Source organism: Mesoplodon densirostris, chromosome 18, assembly GCF_025265405.1.
Source record: "Mesoplodon densirostris isolate mMesDen1 chromosome 18, mMesDen1 primary haplotype, whole genome shotgun sequence".
Classification (NCBI taxonomy): Eukaryota; Metazoa; Chordata; class Mammalia; order Artiodactyla; family Ziphiidae; genus Mesoplodon; species Mesoplodon densirostris.
Window position 1 is genome coordinate 17659196 of NC_082678.1, and position 19936 is coordinate 17679131.

Here is a 19936-nt window from a genome sequence, read left to right on the forward strand (position 1 = left end):
ACCAGCCTCGGAGCAAGAAGATAGAGCAAGACGGGCTCCAGCAGGACCCCAACCAACAGAGGAACAATCTGGAAACGGCTGCATGGGGGGGCCTCCTTGGGAAGCGCTCTACTGCTGGGATCTCTGTGCACCTCGCCCCCGCCCCAGAAAGAGCCAACTTGATTGCCCTTGGTGTGAGGCTCCCCTCAGACTGCGCTGCGATACACGAGCCTACCCCGGGGTCCCCCACGTATCTCCCCAGCTGTCCTGATGTATAAACTGTGAATGGATTAAATAAAGCTTAAATATAAATACAAATGTCTATTTAATCTAAAAGAGACACACGTTCAGAGTTTATATGCCAGCATATGACTCTGCTGATTCATTTCACCTTGTATGTGGGAGCGGGACAGGGGCTGGCTGTCAGAAAGGGATGGGGGAGGCTGTGGATGCTTCCAGGCCCTGCCTCACCCACCGTCACGTCTGTGGTCTGCTTAGTTCTATCACGTCCTCACAACAGTCTCCACTAGTGACCGGCCTAGTCACTAGGTTACAGAGCACGTCCGTGGCGGGGCCCAGCTCTGCACCTAGTATCACAGCAAATCTCTTTCTCCTCCCTTCCTCCTCTAGTCTTGGTGGGAAGACATGAGGTATCTGAGGAAAGAGAAAATGAACGGAAAAAAACAGAGAACAAAACAAACAAGAGAATGAAAAGAGCAGAAGCAAATGTTGTTCTGGGGGCCATTCAATCAGGAACCACACCCTTGCAAAGAGGGCTTTTTGGTTACTCAACCTGTAAAAGGGCATCACTTAAACTACTACGAAATTTGTCAAATGGGTTTTGCATAATTTATGAAGATGTTAAAAAAAAAAGCCAACTTCATCACAAAAGGGCTTTGCTTCTAAGGGAGGCATTGGTTAACTGAAGGGTCAGAGCATGTTACTTCTTTTCCACGGAGAAAACATAAATCCCTTGTCTGAAGACAGGCCACAGATCCGAGCTTCAGCCACCAAACCCACTTCCCATATCCTCACACGAAAAGCTCAAGTGAACAAAAAGCAACGCAGTTTAGAACGGATATGACTGATAACAGAGGTCACCTCAACAGAGGGCTCACAAGTGGAAACAGTGTCTGGCAGGAGAACACAGTACGGACCAAAGGGAGGCAAGTGTAAGTAAGAAAATAACAGCTCTGGTCACGCCCTCCAAAGGCTGGACCAAAGGCGGTGCTCAGGACAGAAAGGGACAGAGATGTGACCTGAGGGCACAATCTGAAAGATACATCTGTTAGGGATACAGATGGCCAAGGGGGTCTGGGAGCACGATGACAGGATGCAGAGAACAGGGAGGGTGTGCAGGTGCGGAGAGGAGAGAGCGACGTGACCAAGTCCGTCGGACGACAGGAAGCCCGCTAGAAACGGGGCTGGACAAGGCAGCGACTCGTGGCACGGCACAGAGAGCAGTGGGGCCTCTCCTGTCACGTGCTCCAACTAGTCCCAATGGCAGCTGTCCCCAGGCGAGAAAAGGATCAGAGACAGGTCCTCGCCTCCCCCGCCACCGTGACCACAGCGGCCTTGGCCCGTGCCCTGACCCCCTGCCTCTGCACTTTACTCTGTTCCATGGACTCTCTCTCCTTCGTCCTCCCTCTGTATCCTTTATGAAGGGGCCGTGAACACCAGGAGGGAGAAAGCTGAAAGTTTTAACATTTGTATTTTACCTCAGGAATTTCAAAATGAAACACTCAAACCCAAGCATCTCGGAACCACGCCTCCCACCTTAAGTCCCTTCTCTTCGGGCACCTCACTAGGCCCGGGTGAGACCACAGATCCCTGAAGGCACAATCCATTGGAATGTTGTTCACTGATTAAGTTCTCCTCCCACAAGTCAGGCAGAGCAGCCCCAGGAAATGTTTCTGGTTGAGCTTGGAAAGGTCACAGACATCTCCAAGGACAAGAACCCTCATAACACATTCCAGGATACACATTATGATAAAAAGAACACCAAACTCTCTACCTCAGCTAACTGTGCAAGCTTTAACTTCTCTGAGGCTCAGACACCTCACCCTCAAAGGGGGCTGAGCTGGGGGACTTCCCGACTCACTGAAGCGCCAACAATTGTTTCTGGGCTCACATCTAACAACAGCATGTCCCTCAGTTGCCACAAATGCCTCCTGAAACACCTTCACTTCAGTTCTGTTTCTTTACCATTAACATTTACACGATTTCTTAATTCACCAGTATATTGACCCCAAAACAAATCATCAGTTGTCATTAAATCAATCAAAATCAATTAACATACTTGATACCCACTGTATACCTACTGACACAGGCACTTCCTACCTCAGCATATCCTGGCAATCCTAAATTACAACAAAACTCTTGGTTAAAACAAAGGCCTTAAGTGAACGGAACAGCATCTCCTCCAGCGGGCATCACAGGACCCTGTAAATTAGGACCTGGATCCACCTGTCAATACCACAAGCTGATCACCTGACGAACACTTCCGTCACTGTCACATGCTGTGATTACTGAAGCACAATCACTTTTTGAGGTTCTCAAAAATGTTTCTGTTGAAGCTATAGCTCCGTTCTTGCATTAACTATATACCTCTTTGCTCATCCTGAATGAAATGAAAAGAACATTTTTAAAGTAACTCCTTTATACCACTGTTTTTCATCAACAAGAGAAAAAACAGAGCAAGGAAAATACTGAGGGTTTTATGTTGTGCAATTACAATCAGAAAAGTGACACCACAAAAATCACTACAGGCTTAACGAACATTCAAGTCTGTACCTAATTCTGGAAGGAAAAAAGTAACATATTTCATTTTCAGAATAAAAAATAATTTCTAACAACTCAAAAAAATTTACTACTGCTTAAAACAAAAGCAAGTGAAAAATCAGTTAATTTTAAAAGATTGAGGGGTGGCTGAGAATTTCAATTTCAATTTCTTCTGTAAAACCATGCATAAAAGTGGCAAGGCAAACTGTACCATTTTGAAAACTGTAAAGAAAGGAAAATAAGGAAGCTGAACATTAGACAATCAAAATACCTCTTTATTAAAGCTAGTGTCTGCATAAGAGATTAGTCCTTGCCTCAAATGATCTGGGTTGCATCAAGATTTTAAAATTGTCCTTAGCATTCTGGAAAACATAAGACACCAGTCTCATGCCTGCCCGCTCCACCCCCGGGCACCTCCCGGGCTCACTGCCCTCCACGGCCCCGCACCAATCCCCCAGCGCCACCAGCCCCTGCCAACCGAAAAGGGATAGGTGACCAAGCCCCACAAGGAATCCACAGGCCGGCCAGCAACCGACTTCCTGGGCCCAGGAGGAAGGACCAGATCTAATCTCTCTAGAATCTGAACTAGGAAATGTGACAAGAACCGGTCACTTAGAAACTGAAAGAAGGCAACAAGAAATGCCACAAAAGCAAACTGGAGCCAGAGGGGTTATGACCAGCTGAAAAAGCACAGGAGTTGAAGCCGCAGAGGAGGGAAAGGCAGGAGAGAGCAAAGCAGCCTGTTGGTGGTGGGGGGAGAGGCAGATGGAGGAGGCGGAGCCCGGGGCGGGGGCAGGAGGTGGCGGGGGCAGTTCCGGGGACAACTGCTGCCGGGAACCACCCGCTGATGCGGGGCTCTTGGAGCTCAGCCCTGCCGGCTCGCAGTCCTGGATTTCTGCGCGATTTCATCGCACACAGCATGTGTTCCACCGACAATACCCCCTCTCAGGCCAGAGTGGGCCTCTGCTGCTTGTGACCAAATGCCAAACCAGCGCCCAGAACATGCAAACAGGAAGCAAGCCTTTCTGATAAGCCCTAGACATAAAATACTGAACAGTCCTAGTATTGAAGGAACATACAGAACTAAGAAGTAACCCCCCAACAACAACAAAAAACCCAAACCTCACACCTGACAGAGAAGGGGCACAAGGGAACTTTCTGAGGTAATGGATGGAAAGGTTCTGCGTCTTGTCAGAGATGCGTGTCACTCTTTTTTTTTTTTTTTTGCGGTACGCGGGCCTCTCACTGTCGTGGCCTCTCCCGTTGTGGAGCACAGGCTCCAGACGCACAGGCTCAGCGGCCATGGCTCATGGGCCCAGCTGCTCCGCGGCATGTGTGATCTTCCCGGACCGGGGCACGAACCCGTGTCCCCTGCATCGGCAGGCGGACTCTCAACCACTGCGCCACCAGGGAAGCCCGCGTGTCACTCTTTAGTCAAAACTGATCAAACTATAAACCTGTGACCATTTCACTGTCTATAAATTATACATCAATTTAAAAAACAGACGCCCTAAATCTAAATTGTTCCCTTGAGAAGACTTGAGTTTTGTTTTGTTTTCCAAAACTAAATTGATCTGGATAAATCTCACAAACAATGCTGAGCAGGAAGAAGCCATATGCAAAAACACCTGAGTTTCTATTTATACACAGAACAGACACAGAGAAATTCATCCCCACGTCATAGTCAGAGTAGGGGCTAACTATGCGAGACCGGGAGGAGCCCAGAGGGGCTCTCATCGGGCTGGAAGGCTCTGGTTTCTCATCGCGGTTCAGACTGACACTTTCATCAGGGCATACTTCACGACAGAGGCATATTCCTGTACATCCACTTATATTACACCTTAACAATAACACAAAAGAGAAGGGAAAGGAAAGAATACCTTATACTAATCTAAAAGGGATTGGCAAAAAGTTTGTTTTGGGTTTTGGGGGGATTTTTTGGCCTCTAGTGAAATGCTTATTTTGAACCAAACTCTTTAGGCAGTAACAAAGAAAATTAAGACTTTAGTTACCCCATTTGTAGAATTCTAATATGACTCATGAATTTGATATTAGCGGAGGAAATTCATTCACCAGAGTCCTTAGAATCTGGTAAATTAAACTCCATCCTATAGTGTCAGTTCCATATGGTGAATTCATCCATAATCTAAATGAGCAGCAGAGGGGAAAAAAACCACTCTCCACATCCCTTTTCTACTTTAACAAACAAAAAAAGAGCAAAATCCAGAGGAAGAATTATTTAGTCACAATCCCACTTCTGTGTTTTCAAATGGAATTTCAACTGAAATTCATACATTATCCTGAGGTGAATTATTTTAAAATAAACATGCTGATTTTGATTTTCAGAGACTTATAGTTTAAAAACATTGCACAGGGCCTCCCTGGTGGCGCAAGTGGTTGAGAGTCCGCCTGCCGATGCAGGGGATACGGGTTCGTGCCCCGGTCTGGGAGGATCCCATATGCCGCGGAGCGGCTGGGCCCGTGAGCCATGGCCGCTGAGCCTGCGCGTCCGGAGCCTGCGCGTCCGGAGCCTGTGCTCCGCAACGGGAGAGGCCACAACAGTGAGAGGCCCGCATACCGCAAAAAAAAAAAAAAAAAAACATTGCACAAACTCGATAAAGTTCAAAAGCATAAAAACAGAACAAGTAAAAGTGGAGCAACAGGTCACCAAATTTGAATACCTAAAAAAATAAGAAGTTGAAGAGTAAACTGAAAAGTACTTACAGCCATAATTAATTCAAAGGGGTGTTTATACACCCTCACTGGTGACTGGTATTTTTGCACCATGATTGCAGTAAAACAGCAATCCTCTCACACCTGCAAAACACAAACATTTGTGATAAATAAACATGATGTGGAAAAAATTAAATCTGCCTTTACACAACATACTACAGTCTAAGGAATCTCAGTGGGTCGTAATTCTATGCACGCAAAAGTCAAAAGACGAGGCTTAATTATAGAAGGACAAGGGAAGGCGATAAAGACAGTAAGAAAAGGTGAAGAAAGCCCAAGTGGAGTGAGGGAAGCAGCTCTGGTCTGAGGGCTGCTCCACTGCCCTACCTGTCTCACCGCCTCTCCAGGGGCTGCCCTGGGTCCTTTCCAGCAGTGGAATGTCATGATTCCATTATTCTGATAACCCATACAATTAGTTCTTGAATCATTTTCTCTTCAACAACTTCCATTAGAAGCCAAATAAAAATGGTGGCACTTCAAGATATTAAGCCCAGGACACACAAAAATAAAAGTGGAAAAAAACACTAGTGTGTCTCAAATTATGGGATATTCCTCAAAAGCTGTTTTCAAAGGAAACTTGTCAATCCCCATTTTCTAAGTGCAAGACCACAACTTCAGGGACTTCCCTGGTGGTCCAGTGGTAAAGAATCTGCCTTCCAATGCACGGGAGGTGGGTTCCATCCCTGGTCGGGGAACTAGCATCCCATGGGCCGCGAGGCAACTAAGCCCACGCACCACAACTACTGAGCCCGCATGCCACAACTAGAGAGAGAAAACCCGCACGCCGCAGCTAGAGAGAAGCCCACGCACCGCAACAAAGATCCCGCATGCCACAACTAAGACCCCACGCAGCCAAGAATTCAATTAATTAATTAATTATTATTATTATTATTTTTTTTTTTAAAAGACAACTTCAGGGATCTATCTTCAGATGGCAGAGACACCACCAAGCACTCTGGCAAGAGGCTCCACTGACTTCTCCAGCCTCAAATAGCTGTAATATCAGGAAGCAATCAACTAAGTGCTGAAGCCTACTTCAAAGTCAAGAATCCTCCTGCCAGGGACACATTTACACACTGGCCCCAGCCTACCTGGATTTTTCTGAAAACACACTTTTATTTGGAGTCCTCTATGGGACTTCACTTCCCTATTTAAAAGGGAGGAAGAAAAATAAATCCAAAGAGCCTACCTGTCCTGCCGAGGATAATCATTAAGAATGTTATTTTATGCTAAATATGGTGAGAGGATATTCAGAAGTACAAAATGTAATATCCTCAAGGAGTCCAAAGTCTAGCTGTAAAAAAAGAAAACTTTACGAAGGTATGTTTTATATCATAAGATTGCTACCTATATTATTACATTTAAACAGGTCTGGAACCTCCTCTGGTATGTTTCGCATATCTCTCAGAGAGAACAGGTTCTGGCGGAAAACAGCCATATCTGGCACTCTGAAAACTGCTAAAGAATAACTCTGGGAGACCTCAAGCAAGTCATTTGACTTCCCCCGGACTCAGATCCACCTCTGCAAAGCGAGGTTTGGGGTGAGATAATCGTAAAAGACTTCCAGCTCTAAAATCATGAGACTCAGAGACAAACTCCTGAATCCACCACAATCAACGGGAATGCTGTCATTAATCTTGATTCTGGGACTGGCAGGTCCTGGTGCGCTGAGACCGCGTTCTATTTAGTTTTGCCAACCTGATAATGCTGGTGCACAGCAGGAATTCAACAACCTTTTAAATTTTTAATTAGTTAAATTAATTTTAGGGTATCTCCCACAGAAGGAGAGGGTGATTACGGGGTATCAAAAGGGGTGGGGGGAGAATGTAAAAAAAAAAAAAAAAAAAAAGGAATGCTCGGTTAAGACTCGGTAACACCCATTCGGGATTCCACTGCCCGGCAGAACCCAAAGCGACTACGCTCAAGAACCTGCTAATTCACGAGCTTCTGAACTCCTGCCAGTTCCCAGCTTCCGATGCTCTGGTCCAAAGAAACGTCCTACGTGGGAATCCGGAGTTACAACCGCCAAGTGGCACCGTGGACCAGGGCAACCTCTACTGCATGACAATCGGTGCTTAAAAATTGGCCAATGGCCAGACTCAGTGAGTCCACCCCGAGCAGGCTCAAGGGGCAGCCGGGCCCTCCGCTCGATCCGGGGGTCCGGCGCGGCGGCCCCTCGGGCCCCCAGCCCCGGCCGACCCGGGGAGGTGCGCCAGAGGCCGGCTGGGACCCCAAACTCCGCTCCCCCAGGAGGGGTCCCGGGTGGGAATATCGGCGGGTGGGGGCGGGGAGGGGGCGACCAATACAGTAGGAGCGACGCGGGGGGCGGCGGGCCGGAGGCGGGCGGGAAGACAGTCCGCTCCCGAGTCGGGGAGCCGGGGGGAGCCGGGGAGAGCCGGGGGGAGCCGAGGGGCCGGGGAAGGGCAGGCAAGGAGGGGAGGCGGACGCGAGAGCCTCGCGCCTCCCGGAGGGGCCGGGCCGGGGGCGCGCTCGGAGCCCGCCACGGAGACGCGCGCCTACCTCTTGTCAGAAGGGCCGGGCCGGGGACGCGAGGCGGCGGGGGGTGCTCATGCCGGCGGCTCCGCGGCGCCGTCGCCGTTCCACTGCAGGCGGCGGCAGCTCAGCCGCCGGTTCCGGGGAGTGGGCCGTGGGGCGGGAGCCGGAGGGGCCCGGCGAGGCTCCAGTGGTTGTTACGGGTGACGGGGTGGGCGGGGCCGAGAGAAGGGGCACGCGTGCGCGAAAGCGGCCGAGGGGCGGAGGCAGGAGCGACGACGGTTGCTAGGAAGGGGGGAGGGGTGACAACCTGGCCGAGCCGAGCTGCGCAGGCGCCAACTCCAGGCCGGCGTGCGTGGGAGGAGCTCGGAGTAGGCGTCGGCCCAGAAGCAAGGCAGGTCTGCCCAAAGGCGGTTGGCCGCCCCGAGATTTGCGTCACGGGGCGGTCCTAGTGTGAGGGGCGGGGCTCGCGAGTAGCGGGGCGGAGGCTGCCGAGACACAAAAGGGGCGTCCAGCAGTGGCCCCGGGGCCTTCCGCTGACTTGGAACTGGGAAGTCTGCGAGGCGTCAAAATAGCTGGGGCCTTCCGGCTTTGCGGGGGCCCAGGGCTGGGCTGTTCTGTCTGATCGGCGCAGGAGGCTCCCCGTACTTCCTCATCTTTTGTTGACTTCTGCGGTGCCCTGACCACATTCTCGCCGAGTAATGTAGATGAGGCAAACGCCAGGGCTGGAGAGGGGCTGGGTGGGACCCAGCCGCATCTTGTCACGTCCGGGCTGTTCGATGGACCTAAGACAAGTGGATCTGGCGTTTCGGCAAGAGCTCCAACTTTGAAGCACAAGTGTGATACACAGTGAGACATTTAGGGGTTCTTAAGAGAAGCTAATGACTAGAGGACAGCACGCATGTCCACCCACACAACAAGGATGGTTTTATAGCCAACATACAGTTTCTCCATCCATGTCACTGTTGTTCCGTTTGCGTTAGTCACCCTCGGTGGCTGTGCATTTGACGCTGCCAGTGCACAGCACATTTTTGGAACAGTTTCGGAATTTCCTTCACGGCCAGTTTGCCAGCCACACAAGAAAATCATTCATTACTTGATCACACCTTGTCTTTCACCTCAAACCATCATTTTCCAGCTTGATCACCCACCCTGCTTACTAGACTCAGCTAGGGCTGGCTTTTGCCTGTTTGTGAAAATCACATACACCTTCAAAAGATGCTCCGAGAAGGCTTCCCTGGTGGCGCAGTGGTTAAGAGTCCGCCTGCCGATGCAGGGGACACGGGTTCGTGCCCCGGTCTGGGAAGATCCCACATGCTGCGGAGTGGCTGGGGCCGTGAGCCATGGCCGCTGAGCCTGCGCGTCCGGAGCCTGTGCTCCGCAACCGGAGAGGCCACAACAGTGAGAGGCCTGCGTACCGCAAAAAAAAAAAAAAAGAGAGAGAAATTTATTGAGCCATACACTTATATTTGTTTGCTCTTTTATGTATATATTATACTTCAATTAAAATTTTTTTCACAGTTAAAAGTACAGTGTTGAAAAATCCAAACTGTAAAAATCACCTGCCATTATTACATTAACATTTAAATAAATAGGCATTTTTAGACACTCAAAAACTGAAAAAAAAAGAGAGCAGGATTTATAAATACATAAATACCCACGCATACTTTTAGAATGATAGCTACTGGAAGAATGAGACTTTTTTTTTTTTTAATTTATCTAGGCTGCACCAGGTCTTAGTTGCAGCACGGAATCTTCGTTGCAGCATGTGGGATCTTTAGTTGCGGCATGCATGTGGGATCTAGTTCCCTCACCAGAGATCGAACCCGGGCCCGCTGCATTGGAAGCATGGAGTCTTACCCACTGGACCACCAGGGATGTCCCAGAATGAGACTTTTTAAAACGCCAATCTAGACAAGGTTTTCTGCCATTCCAATGCCTCTTTCCTACACGTTGGTGATACCAAGAGCTTAAGAGAGCCATTGTTGTCAATGTCAGCATTCATGCCAGCCTCCTGTTCCAGTCTGCAGCTGATGATGAAAATGTGATGAATCTTCTGCCTTAGCTTTGATGCTATTTCATTAATTCACTTCTGGTAGTAAACTGTGACTGGTCTGCCACTTCAACACCATCAGCCATTTCCATCACGTTGTCTAAAACGTCTTTGTTGTAACTGCAACCCAGGAAGAAGTGGTTGACCCAGACCATGGAGAGGGACAGCAGCTGGCCAGGCAGCGGTAGCTGCTGGGTGGGTCGCGGTAGTCGGACAGGTGACACAGGATGAATTCCATGTGGACCTTCCATTGCTTCTCGCTCTCTAAGTGGGAGAATTGCTCCCTGAAGTTGGTTGCCTGCCACACCCCTGAAAGCAGCTCCTCCGCCGTGGTGCCCGCCCTTCAATTAAAATTTCTAAAAAAAAAAAAAAAAAAACCCAGATACTTGAGGTAGCAACCAATTGCAATATATGAACTTTATTTCCATCTTGATTTTAATAAAATAGTAAAAGAAACTTTTATGAAACAGGGAAGCTTAAACATTATTTACAATAAATTATTATTGACAAACAACAAGGTCTGACTATAGCACAGAGAACTATGCAATATCCTGGGATAAACCATAATGGAAAAGAATATTTTTTAAAAAGTATATATATGTATAACTGAATCACTTTGCTATACGGCAGTAATTAACACAACATTGTAAATCAACTATACGTCAATAAAAAATAACTAAAACATTATTATTAATTGTTTAAGTGGGATAATGGTATTATGGCTAATATTGATATCTCTTAAAGAAGCCTTCTCTTTTTAGGAATACACGCTGAAATATTTGGGGGTGAAATGATGTGATCTCTGGGATTAGTGTCAGAATAATCCAGATGGGGAAGGCCCTAGATGAAATAAGGTTGGTTGTAAATTGATCATTGTTTATTATATTACTCTGTACACTTTTGTATGTGCTTGAAGTTACCTATAGGAAAATATTTTTAACAGAAAAGATGGTTTGTCACCACTGAGGATGACAAATCATGGCATAATCACAAATGAGGTATTGAAAAATGTCTCAAGAAAATAAGATACACAAACAATAATCCCAGGGCCTGACCTGGATCACATGCCCATCCCTGAACCAATCTTTCGATCAGGGGATCCAGAGTTCTCACTTTGCAGTTCTGGGTCATGTGATCTTAACATCTTTATTGGAGTATAATTGCTTTATATTGTTGTGTTAGTTTCTGCTGTATAACAAAGTGAATCAGCTATATGTATACATATATCCCCACATCCCCCACTCTTGCGTCTCCCTCCCACTCTCCCTATCCCACCCCTCTAGGTGGTCACAAAGCACGGAGCTGATCTCCCCGTGCTATGCAGCTGCTTCCCACTAGCTCTCTGTTTTACATTCGGTCGTGTATATGTGTCCATGCTACTTCCTCACTTCGTCCCAGCTTACCCTTCCCCCTGCCCCGTGTCCTCAAGTCCATTCTTTACGTCTGCGTCTTTACTCCTGTCCTGCCCCTAGGTTCATGAGAACCTTTTTTTTTTTTAGATTCCATATATATGCGTTAGCATATGGTATTTGTTTTTGTCTTTCTGAATTACTTCACTCTGTATCACAGACTCTAGGTACATCCACCTCACTACAAAAAACTCAATTTCGTTTCTTTTTATGGCTGAGTAATATTCAATTGTATATATGTGCCACATCTTCTTTATCCATTCATCTTTCGATGGACACTTAGGTTGCTTCCATGTTCTGGCTATTGTAAATGGTGCTGCAGTGAACATTGTGGTACATGACTCTTTTTGAATTATGGTTTTCTCAGGGTATATGCCCAATAGTAGGATTGCTAGAACATATGGTAGTTCTGTTTTTAGTTTTTTAAGGAACCGCCATACTACAAATAGTATCTTTATTTTATTTTTTTTAGAACATTCAAACTTTTTTTTAATATATGGAAAAATTTTAAAGTCTGATAATTTTTGTTTTTTGGGGTTTTTTAAATTAATTTTTATTGGAGTATAGTTGATTTACAATGTTGTGTTAGTTTCAGTTGTACAGCAAAGTGAATTGGTTATACATATACATATATCCGCTCTTTTTAAAGTTCTTTTCCCATATAGGTCATTATAGAGTATTGAGTAGAGTTCCCTGTGCTATACAGTAGGTTCTTATTAGTTATCTATTTTATATATAGTAACGTATATATGTCAATCCCAGTCTCCTAATTTATCCCTCCCTCCCCTTTCCCCCTTGTTAACCATAAGTTTGTTTTCTACATCTGTGACTCTATTCCTGTTTTGTAAATAAATCCATTTGTACCATTTTTTTTAGATTCCACATATAAGTGATATCACATGATATTTGTCTTTCTCTGTCTGACTTACTTCACTGAGTATGACAATCTCTAGGTCCATCCATGTCACTGCAAATGGCATTATTTCATTCTTTTTTATGGCTGAATGATATTCCATTGTGTTTATATGTACCACATCTTCTTTATACATTCCTCAGTCGATGGACATTTAGGTTGCTTCCATGTCCTGGCTATTGTAAATAGAGCTGCAATGAACATTGGGGTGCATGTGTCTTTTGGAATTATAGTTTTCTCCAGATATATGCCCAGGACTGGGACTGCTGGATCATATGGTAGCTCTGTTTTTAGTTTTTTAAGGAAACCCCTCACTGTTCTCCATAGTGGCTGTACCAATTTATATTCCCACATGAACAGTATCTTTAAGTAGTATAATTAAGATACATGAACAAATTCCCAAGGCCAGTAATTTGAAGGAAACAACACTCATCTAGATGCATAAGTTATGGCATGTTTGATTGTTTAACAATCAGTTCTAGGGATTTCCCTGGTGGTCCAGTGGTTAAGACTCCATGCTCCCAATGCGGGAGGCCTGGGTTCCACCCCCGGTAAGGGAACTAGATGCCGCATGCCACAACTAAGATCCCGGATGCCGCGACTGAAAGGTCCCGCATGCCACAGCTAAGACCCAGCACAGCCAAATAAATAAATAAATATTTTAAAATAAAAATAAATAAATAAAATCAGTTCTATTGGATGTGTATCCAAAATCTATAAGAAACAGTACTGAGGGCTTCCCTGGTGGCGCAGTGGTTGAGAGTCTGCCTGCCGATGCAGGGGACACGGGTTCGTGCCCCGGTCCTGGAAGATCCCACATGCCGCGGAGCGGCTGGGCCCGTGAGCCATGGCCGCTGAGCCTGTGCGTCCGGAGCCTGTGCTCCACAGCGGGAGAGACCACAGCGGTGAGAGGCCCGTGTACCACACACACACACAAAAGAAACAGTACTCGGGCCTCCCTGGTGGCGCAGTGGTTAAGAGTCCGCCTGCCGATGCAGGGGATACGGGTTCGTGCCCCGGTCTGGGAGGATCCCATATGCCGCGGAGCGGCTGGGCCCGTGAGCCATGGCCGCTGAGCCTGCGCGTCCGGAGCCTGTGCTCCGCAACGGGAGAGGCCACAACAGTGAGAGGCCCACATACCGCAAAAAAAAAAAAAAAAAAAGAAACAGTACTGAGCACCATACTTCAGAGTTAAGCAGAAAGATCCAGTCCTTTTAACACACGTGCATGGAGTTCTTATTATGTGTCAGACGCTGCGTGAGGGATAAAGGTGAGCACGTATGGAGGGGGAAGTGGAGAAGTATCTCAGGATCAGGTTTGGCTGCCAGTGACCAAAAGCCCAAAGTACAAATGCCTTGACAAGATGGAAGTCGGTGTCCCTTGCATGTGAATGGAGTCCAGGGTGGGAATGACACCTCCACCATCACTGTCAATGGCCAACTCCCAAAAGACCACCAGAATGCGGATGCAGGTGGCCTCAGGTCTCATCCTCAGGGACATGGGTTCCTTCTGTCTTGCTGCTTTGCCATCATCATGATGTATCCTGTACCTCCGGCAAGTAGGAAGAAAGGCTGAAGAGGATCAAATGTCCTTCCTCGAATGATGCTTCCTTGGAAGCAGTGTGTGTGTGTGCAGTAGTGGGTGTGTGACAAGCAGAGCAAAGGACAGTGCTGCAGCACAGACCACGCTGCTGCTCCTGTCTTCAGCTGCGCACCTGCTCTCTTCCTCAGACAGACTCTCTCTAAGGTCATATGATGAGAATATCTGAAACACCTTGAGTGAGTCCCTAGCGTGAGGAGCATCTGTGTCCCCTCTTACTTGGTAGATGGAAGCCCTGCCAGGTACTGTGTAAAGGCCATTTATCAGGTGTCTTTGTGATGGAAACGGAGGATTCCCAAGCTCTGGCATCCACAGCAAGACATTCTGGTTCCTTTGGGCTGCTCAGCTGAGTCCCCACTGGGAGCCTGAGTGTGAAGCTGCCGTTCCTGGTGGTCACTCTGGCTGACGAAAGGATGCGGCATCTGCAGCCTGGACACAGACCCTGTGGCCTGTTACATCTTCCCCAGCAGGATTAACCTGAGCTGGGACACTGTTACTGGTCCCTCCGACGACATCTTCTCCATTGATCTTAGCACAATATGAAGAGTCATCTCAAGGAAAGCATGGGAAGTTGTTGACACCAAGAGGATAGGGTCATTGCAGGAAAGACACTGGGAGACAAGTGATGGTCTTAGCGAAAATTTCAGCCTGCAGGGCTTCCCTGGTGGTGCAGTGGTTGAGAGTCCGCCTGCCGATGCAGGGGACACGGGTTCGTGACCCGGTCCTGGAAGATCCCACATGCCGTGGAGCGGCTGGGCCCGTGAGCCATGGCCGCTGAGCCTCCGCGTCCGGAGGCTGTGCTCCACAACGGGAGAGGCCACAACAGTGAGAGGCCCGCTTACCGCAAGAAAAAAAAAATTTCAGCCTGCAGAACCCAACCTCTTTCCCACAACAGCGAGATACATAGGAAGCAAGTCTGAACGACCCCTCTGAACATTACTAAGTGGCAGCGTCAATGAAATATTTAGGCTGTGCTGAGAACACCTAGTTCTGATTCTCTGGTAGCCCTACCCACCTGGGCATTTGCACCTTGCACTTTGGCCAGCTACTGGGACGTGTCAGGTCTCTTCCACTTCTGGAAGGGATCACTTTCTCATATGGTAGTAAAAGGGTAAAAGACAGCCTTGCAAGGCATGACAGATTATCCTGACATGGACCAGCTGGCAAAGTTTCCAGCCTGGAAAAGTACGAAAAATATAGGCTACCCTACAGGCACAATTTCTTCATCCTGCTCTGGCAGCCATCCAGTGGTCTTGAGCTAATACCATTGCATCATTCCCGACCTGGGAAAACTTCAGGCCAAGAAACCAGATCTGCAAAAGTTATCATCCAGCCTTACATATTTCTAAAATATTTCATTTCAACCTGGAGAGGCAAAGCTCCCCATATCTTAATTGGTTTCCCCACCTCAGAGTCTTTCCTCTTCCAAGGCACTCTCCATGCTGCTGGCAAAATTCTCTTTCAAACACACACACACACACACACAAACTCACTCCTTTGCTCAAAATCTAACACTGACAGTAGAGATAAATTTAAGCTTCAAAGTCTGTCATCCGAGGTCTTCTATAAATCTTTCCTCTGTCCAGAATGATTTTAGTTTCATCTCCACTTTATCTGCTCATTTATTCATTCCTTCGTTAACTCAGCAAGCATGAATTCAGCCCCGTAATTTATTCAGACACCATATTTAGCACAGGAGTGTGGGAAGATCCACTATATAAAAACAGATTTTCCTTCAAGGAGCTCAGCCTACTGCATGGGAGAGACAGGTAAACAGTGACGACCACACAGCCTCTTAAGCTCTGTAACCCCTCCCTAAAGCCTTTCCTTTTCCTCTTCTTCTCCTCTGTGTCTAAGCACTTGACACTTCCACTGTAAGGCACACTACCTGAACTGTAAATGAATTGGGTCTGTCTCTCCCCTCCAGTTGTAAGTTGCTTGGGTCCTGGGATCACATCCACTCATGTTCTTCTGCCTATGCGCTTGGCATTTTCCAGAACCCTATTAAATACTGGTTGGGTTGAAGTGATGAGTCTTCAATTAGGCCTTGATTCTGTGTGCGTTAAACACGTCTCTCCACCCCCTGCACTGAGCTGATGCATCCTTGGGAGCCATGCTCTCAGCACCTCACCCCACCCCCCTGTGCCATCCCCTGTGTCACCAAGCGAGGACATCAAGCTTAGGGAAGCAGCCCAGCTTAAGAGAATTGCTGCCGTGTGCCCTGGAAAGCATAGCACTCATCCAATGAGATTTAGGACAAGAAAGGATGACCTGAGCCCTTTTAGCTTCTGGCTCAGAGGAATAAAAATAGGCAATCCAATCAGACTTTTTTTTGCTTTGTTTCTCTCACAAAATATTGTCCTTGCTTCTCCTACCCTGGTGCAGCTGTGTGGCGCTTTCATCGGCCAGATGGAGACTTAGATTAGCAAGTCAGCAACTCATCCCGGCTACTCCACCTTGGGTCATACCAGGTAGGGTGGGGGGTAGCGCTAACAAGGGACAGACCAAAGGCCACAGAACAAGGGGGGACCAGGTGAGGATAAGAAGCAGAGCGCCCCAAATTCGATTAGTAAAACAATTTTCCCAAAGCTAAATATGGACAAGAACATCCTCCACCTCAGTTCTGTGGGCAGAGACTGGACTGCACAAGGAAGAGACGGACAGGGCCCGTCCGAGCCCAGAGCTCCCCCACTTCCTCCTTGACGTGGGTGAAAGACAGGGCCACGTCAGACCCCCACATCGCCTATCCCCCCAACCGCTTTTTGTCTGTGGGGGGAGTGTTTATTTGGGGTGCACCCCACAGCCAGGCATCTTACAACTCTGCCTCCAGAATATTCTGTGACCTCCTGCTGAGAATCACACATCTGCTCATTTTACACCTGCTGAAAATTCCATCTCACCTCCCTTCCCACCATGGCAGGGCCTGTGTGCCTGACTGGGCCACCTTAGTAGCCCAAAGCAGCTTTTAGGATTTTTCTTTTCTAAAGGGGAAAAAAAAAAAACAAAAAACAAGTTTTTTAAAGTTGGAAGTTGACGGGATTTGGTGTCAGAAATATGTATCTCACAGGGTTGCTAAGCTGAGATAAGAAAATATTTGTGAAAACACTTTGGAAATGGTTAGGCTTATGTAAATGCTTCCCACAGCCAGGCATCCTACACAGCTCTGTCTCCGGAATGTTCTCTAAGCATAGATTATTCTCCTGCCTACCCCTGTGGTTGGTTACCAGCATCATCCTCTACTATTTAGATGAGTCCTTACCCCATCTTAAATTTCCCCCAAACGGAAAAATAATATGAAGGGTATTGTTCAAAAGATCAGTCCTCACTTGAATGGCTGTAAGCACAGACATGCTGAAACAATATGGGGTCTTTCTTGGTAAACCACTTTCCGTAATTACAAGCTACATAGGACTTGAAGGGATCAGGGGACGCATGCAGAGATGGTCATCTTGCTTAGCTGGATACAGCAGTCCCTGCCACCCTCCAAATTCACAAAGCTCACTGGAGCACATGCCCAAGAGTGAATGCATAACTGATCCTAACAGGGACGTGCCTGCCAGCCCTGCTCCTGACGTGGCCTCTGACAGGTACTGTGCTCCTGCCAGAGAGTGACCCTCAGCTGCCTCCAGGACACCAGCCAAGCTTCTGCTGCTCTCCAGAAACGTGCAACACTCTGATGCAAAACCAGGAGCCTGCTCACCCTCATTCCTTACCCACAGGGATACAAGCTACGCCTCTGCACTTTACTCAGCAGGTTTACCACCTAGGCTCAGGAAGCAGCTGGGGCTGGTGTGTTAGTTTCCTGGGACTGCTGTAACAAATTGCCACAAACCAGGTGGCTTAAAACAATAGAAATTTATTCTCTCACAGTTCTGGAGGAAAAATCAAGGTGCTGGCAGAGCCGTGCTCCCTCCTGAGGCTCTAGGGGAGGTCACTTCCTGCCTCTTCCAGCTTCTCGGGCCCCAGGCATCCCATGTCTTAGGGCTGCATTCATGTCCTCTAGTCTCTGCATCTGCCTTTTCCCTGTGTGTCTCTGAATGTCCTTTCTCTATAAGGACACCAGTCTTTGGATTTAGGGCCCCCCCCAAATCCACAACGATCTCCTCTCCCCTCCAGATCCTCAACTTAACTGTATCTGCAAAGACCCTATTTCCAAATAAGGCCATGTTCCCAGCTACCTGGGGTTAGGACTTGGACACATCTTTTGGGGGGAACCCCCATTCCACCCTCTACAGTTGGTTAGAACCAAAGTCCGGTTGGAGGGAAGGGGGCACTTCCTGCACGTTCCCCTTTCACTGCATCTACCGGTTCAACCTGAAGGCGAGAAGAAGGTGCTTGCAACACATGGGGGGTCTCCAGGACTCCGAGGGCACGTGCTTTTGCCTAACCCCCAACAAGCGTGGCTTTAAGGAAAGTGAGGCCAAAAGAAGGACAAGGCGGGCCTACAGTCCACTTTAGGGCCCGGGCTCTGAAAGAACCAGAGAACAAAGACCCTGCTCTCGGGACTTCCCTGGTGGCGTAGTGGTTAAAAATCCGCCTGCCACTGCAGGGGACAGGGGTTCGAACCCTGGTCAGGGAAGATCCCACATGCCTCGGAGCAGCTAAGCCCACAGGCCACAACTACTGAGCCTGCGCTCTAGAGCCGTGCTCAGCAACAAGAGAAGCCATGGCAATAAGAAGCCTGCGCACGGCAATGAAGAGCAGCCCCTGCTCGCGGCAACTAGAGAAAGCCCGTGCACAGCCACGAAGACTCAACGCAGCCAAATAAATAAGTAAATAAATAAATAACAATTAAAAACAAACAAAAAAGATCCTGCTGTCCTTGGCTCCCGGGGCGGCCTCCGTGGTGGGTGGGCCTTGCTCAGAGGGTCACCACATGCATCTGCAGAGGAGTTCGTCTCCCGGGACCCGCTCGGGCACGCAAAGGGCTTCTCTGAGGACCAGCCTCTTGGCAGCTCGGGGGAGCCTTCCAGGAACCCCTGTGATGCTGGCAACCTGGACTCATTCTACACCCAGGGAAACTGAGGCACAAGGAGGCCTGCTTAATCCCCACAGAGAATTCGGATCTTTGGAGGCAGTGGGTGGTGCCTCTCACCCCATATGGTAACTGAATATGGTACCCTAGTTAAGTTAGTTATGGTTTAATAACAGCCTCCTCTGCTGCACACTGACTGTATTGGCCGGCCGCTAGGCAGGGATCCTCATAAGAGCCCATTTTACAGGTGGGGCCACCAAGGCACACACACGGTGACTTCCAGGGCAGAGAATGTGACCCTAACACTGTTTGATTCCAACACTCACGGGAGTGTTTCTGTTGCATTAACCTCTCTCTGCAGAGGTTAAACTCATTGTTTCTCCTTTTTGTTCTTTCTTCCAACTCACCAGGTTCAAGACCTGAACTCCCAGGTGTCGTGGTGAAACGCCCATCACCCCTAAGCACACAGGCATGTGGATGCCCAGGTGACATCCGACTGGCAGTGTGGGAGCACCTGATGGACAGAGACACCTGTGAGTTCCCGGACATTCTGCTGAGCTCGCAAACCGGGAACGTATCTGGCCTTAAGATATTTCCATATGACCTCTGTGTTGCAGTCAAATAGGCTTGACTCATACATTCTTTAAATAGCAAGTGGCAATAACCTGTGTGACTTTTTTTTTTTTTTTTGAAGATGTTGGGGGTAGGAGTTTATTAATTAATTTATTTTTGTCGTGTTGGGTCTTCGTTTCTGTGCGAGGGCTTTCTCTAGCTGTGGCAAGCGGGGGCCACTCTTCATCGCAGTGCGCGGGCCTCTCACTATCGCGGCCTCTCCCGTTGCGGAGCACAGGCTCCAGACGCGCAGGCTCAGTAGTTGTGGCTCACGGGCCCAGTCGCTCCGCGGCATGTGGGATCCTCCCAGCCCAGGGCTCGAACCCGTGTCCCCTGCATTAGCAGGCAGATTCTCAACCACTGCGCCATCAGGGAAGCCCCCCTGTGTG

The 19936-nt window shown here is 48.2% G+C and overlaps 1 protein-coding gene across 1 annotated transcript in view; it reads right to left on the minus strand.

Moving 5' to 3' along the window:
• The window catches only part of SEC14L1 (SEC14 like lipid binding 1), a 47946-nt gene extending 42379 nt beyond the window's left edge, over positions 1-5567 (minus strand). The window contains exon 1 of the mRNA XM_060080992.1: positions 5485-5567. Coding sequence (XP_059936975.1) covers positions 5485-5547 — 63 coding nt within the window. The 5' untranslated portion in view covers positions 5548-5567. The remainder of the gene's footprint in view (positions 1-5484) is intronic.
• Positions 5568-19936: the final 14369 nt, after the last annotated feature.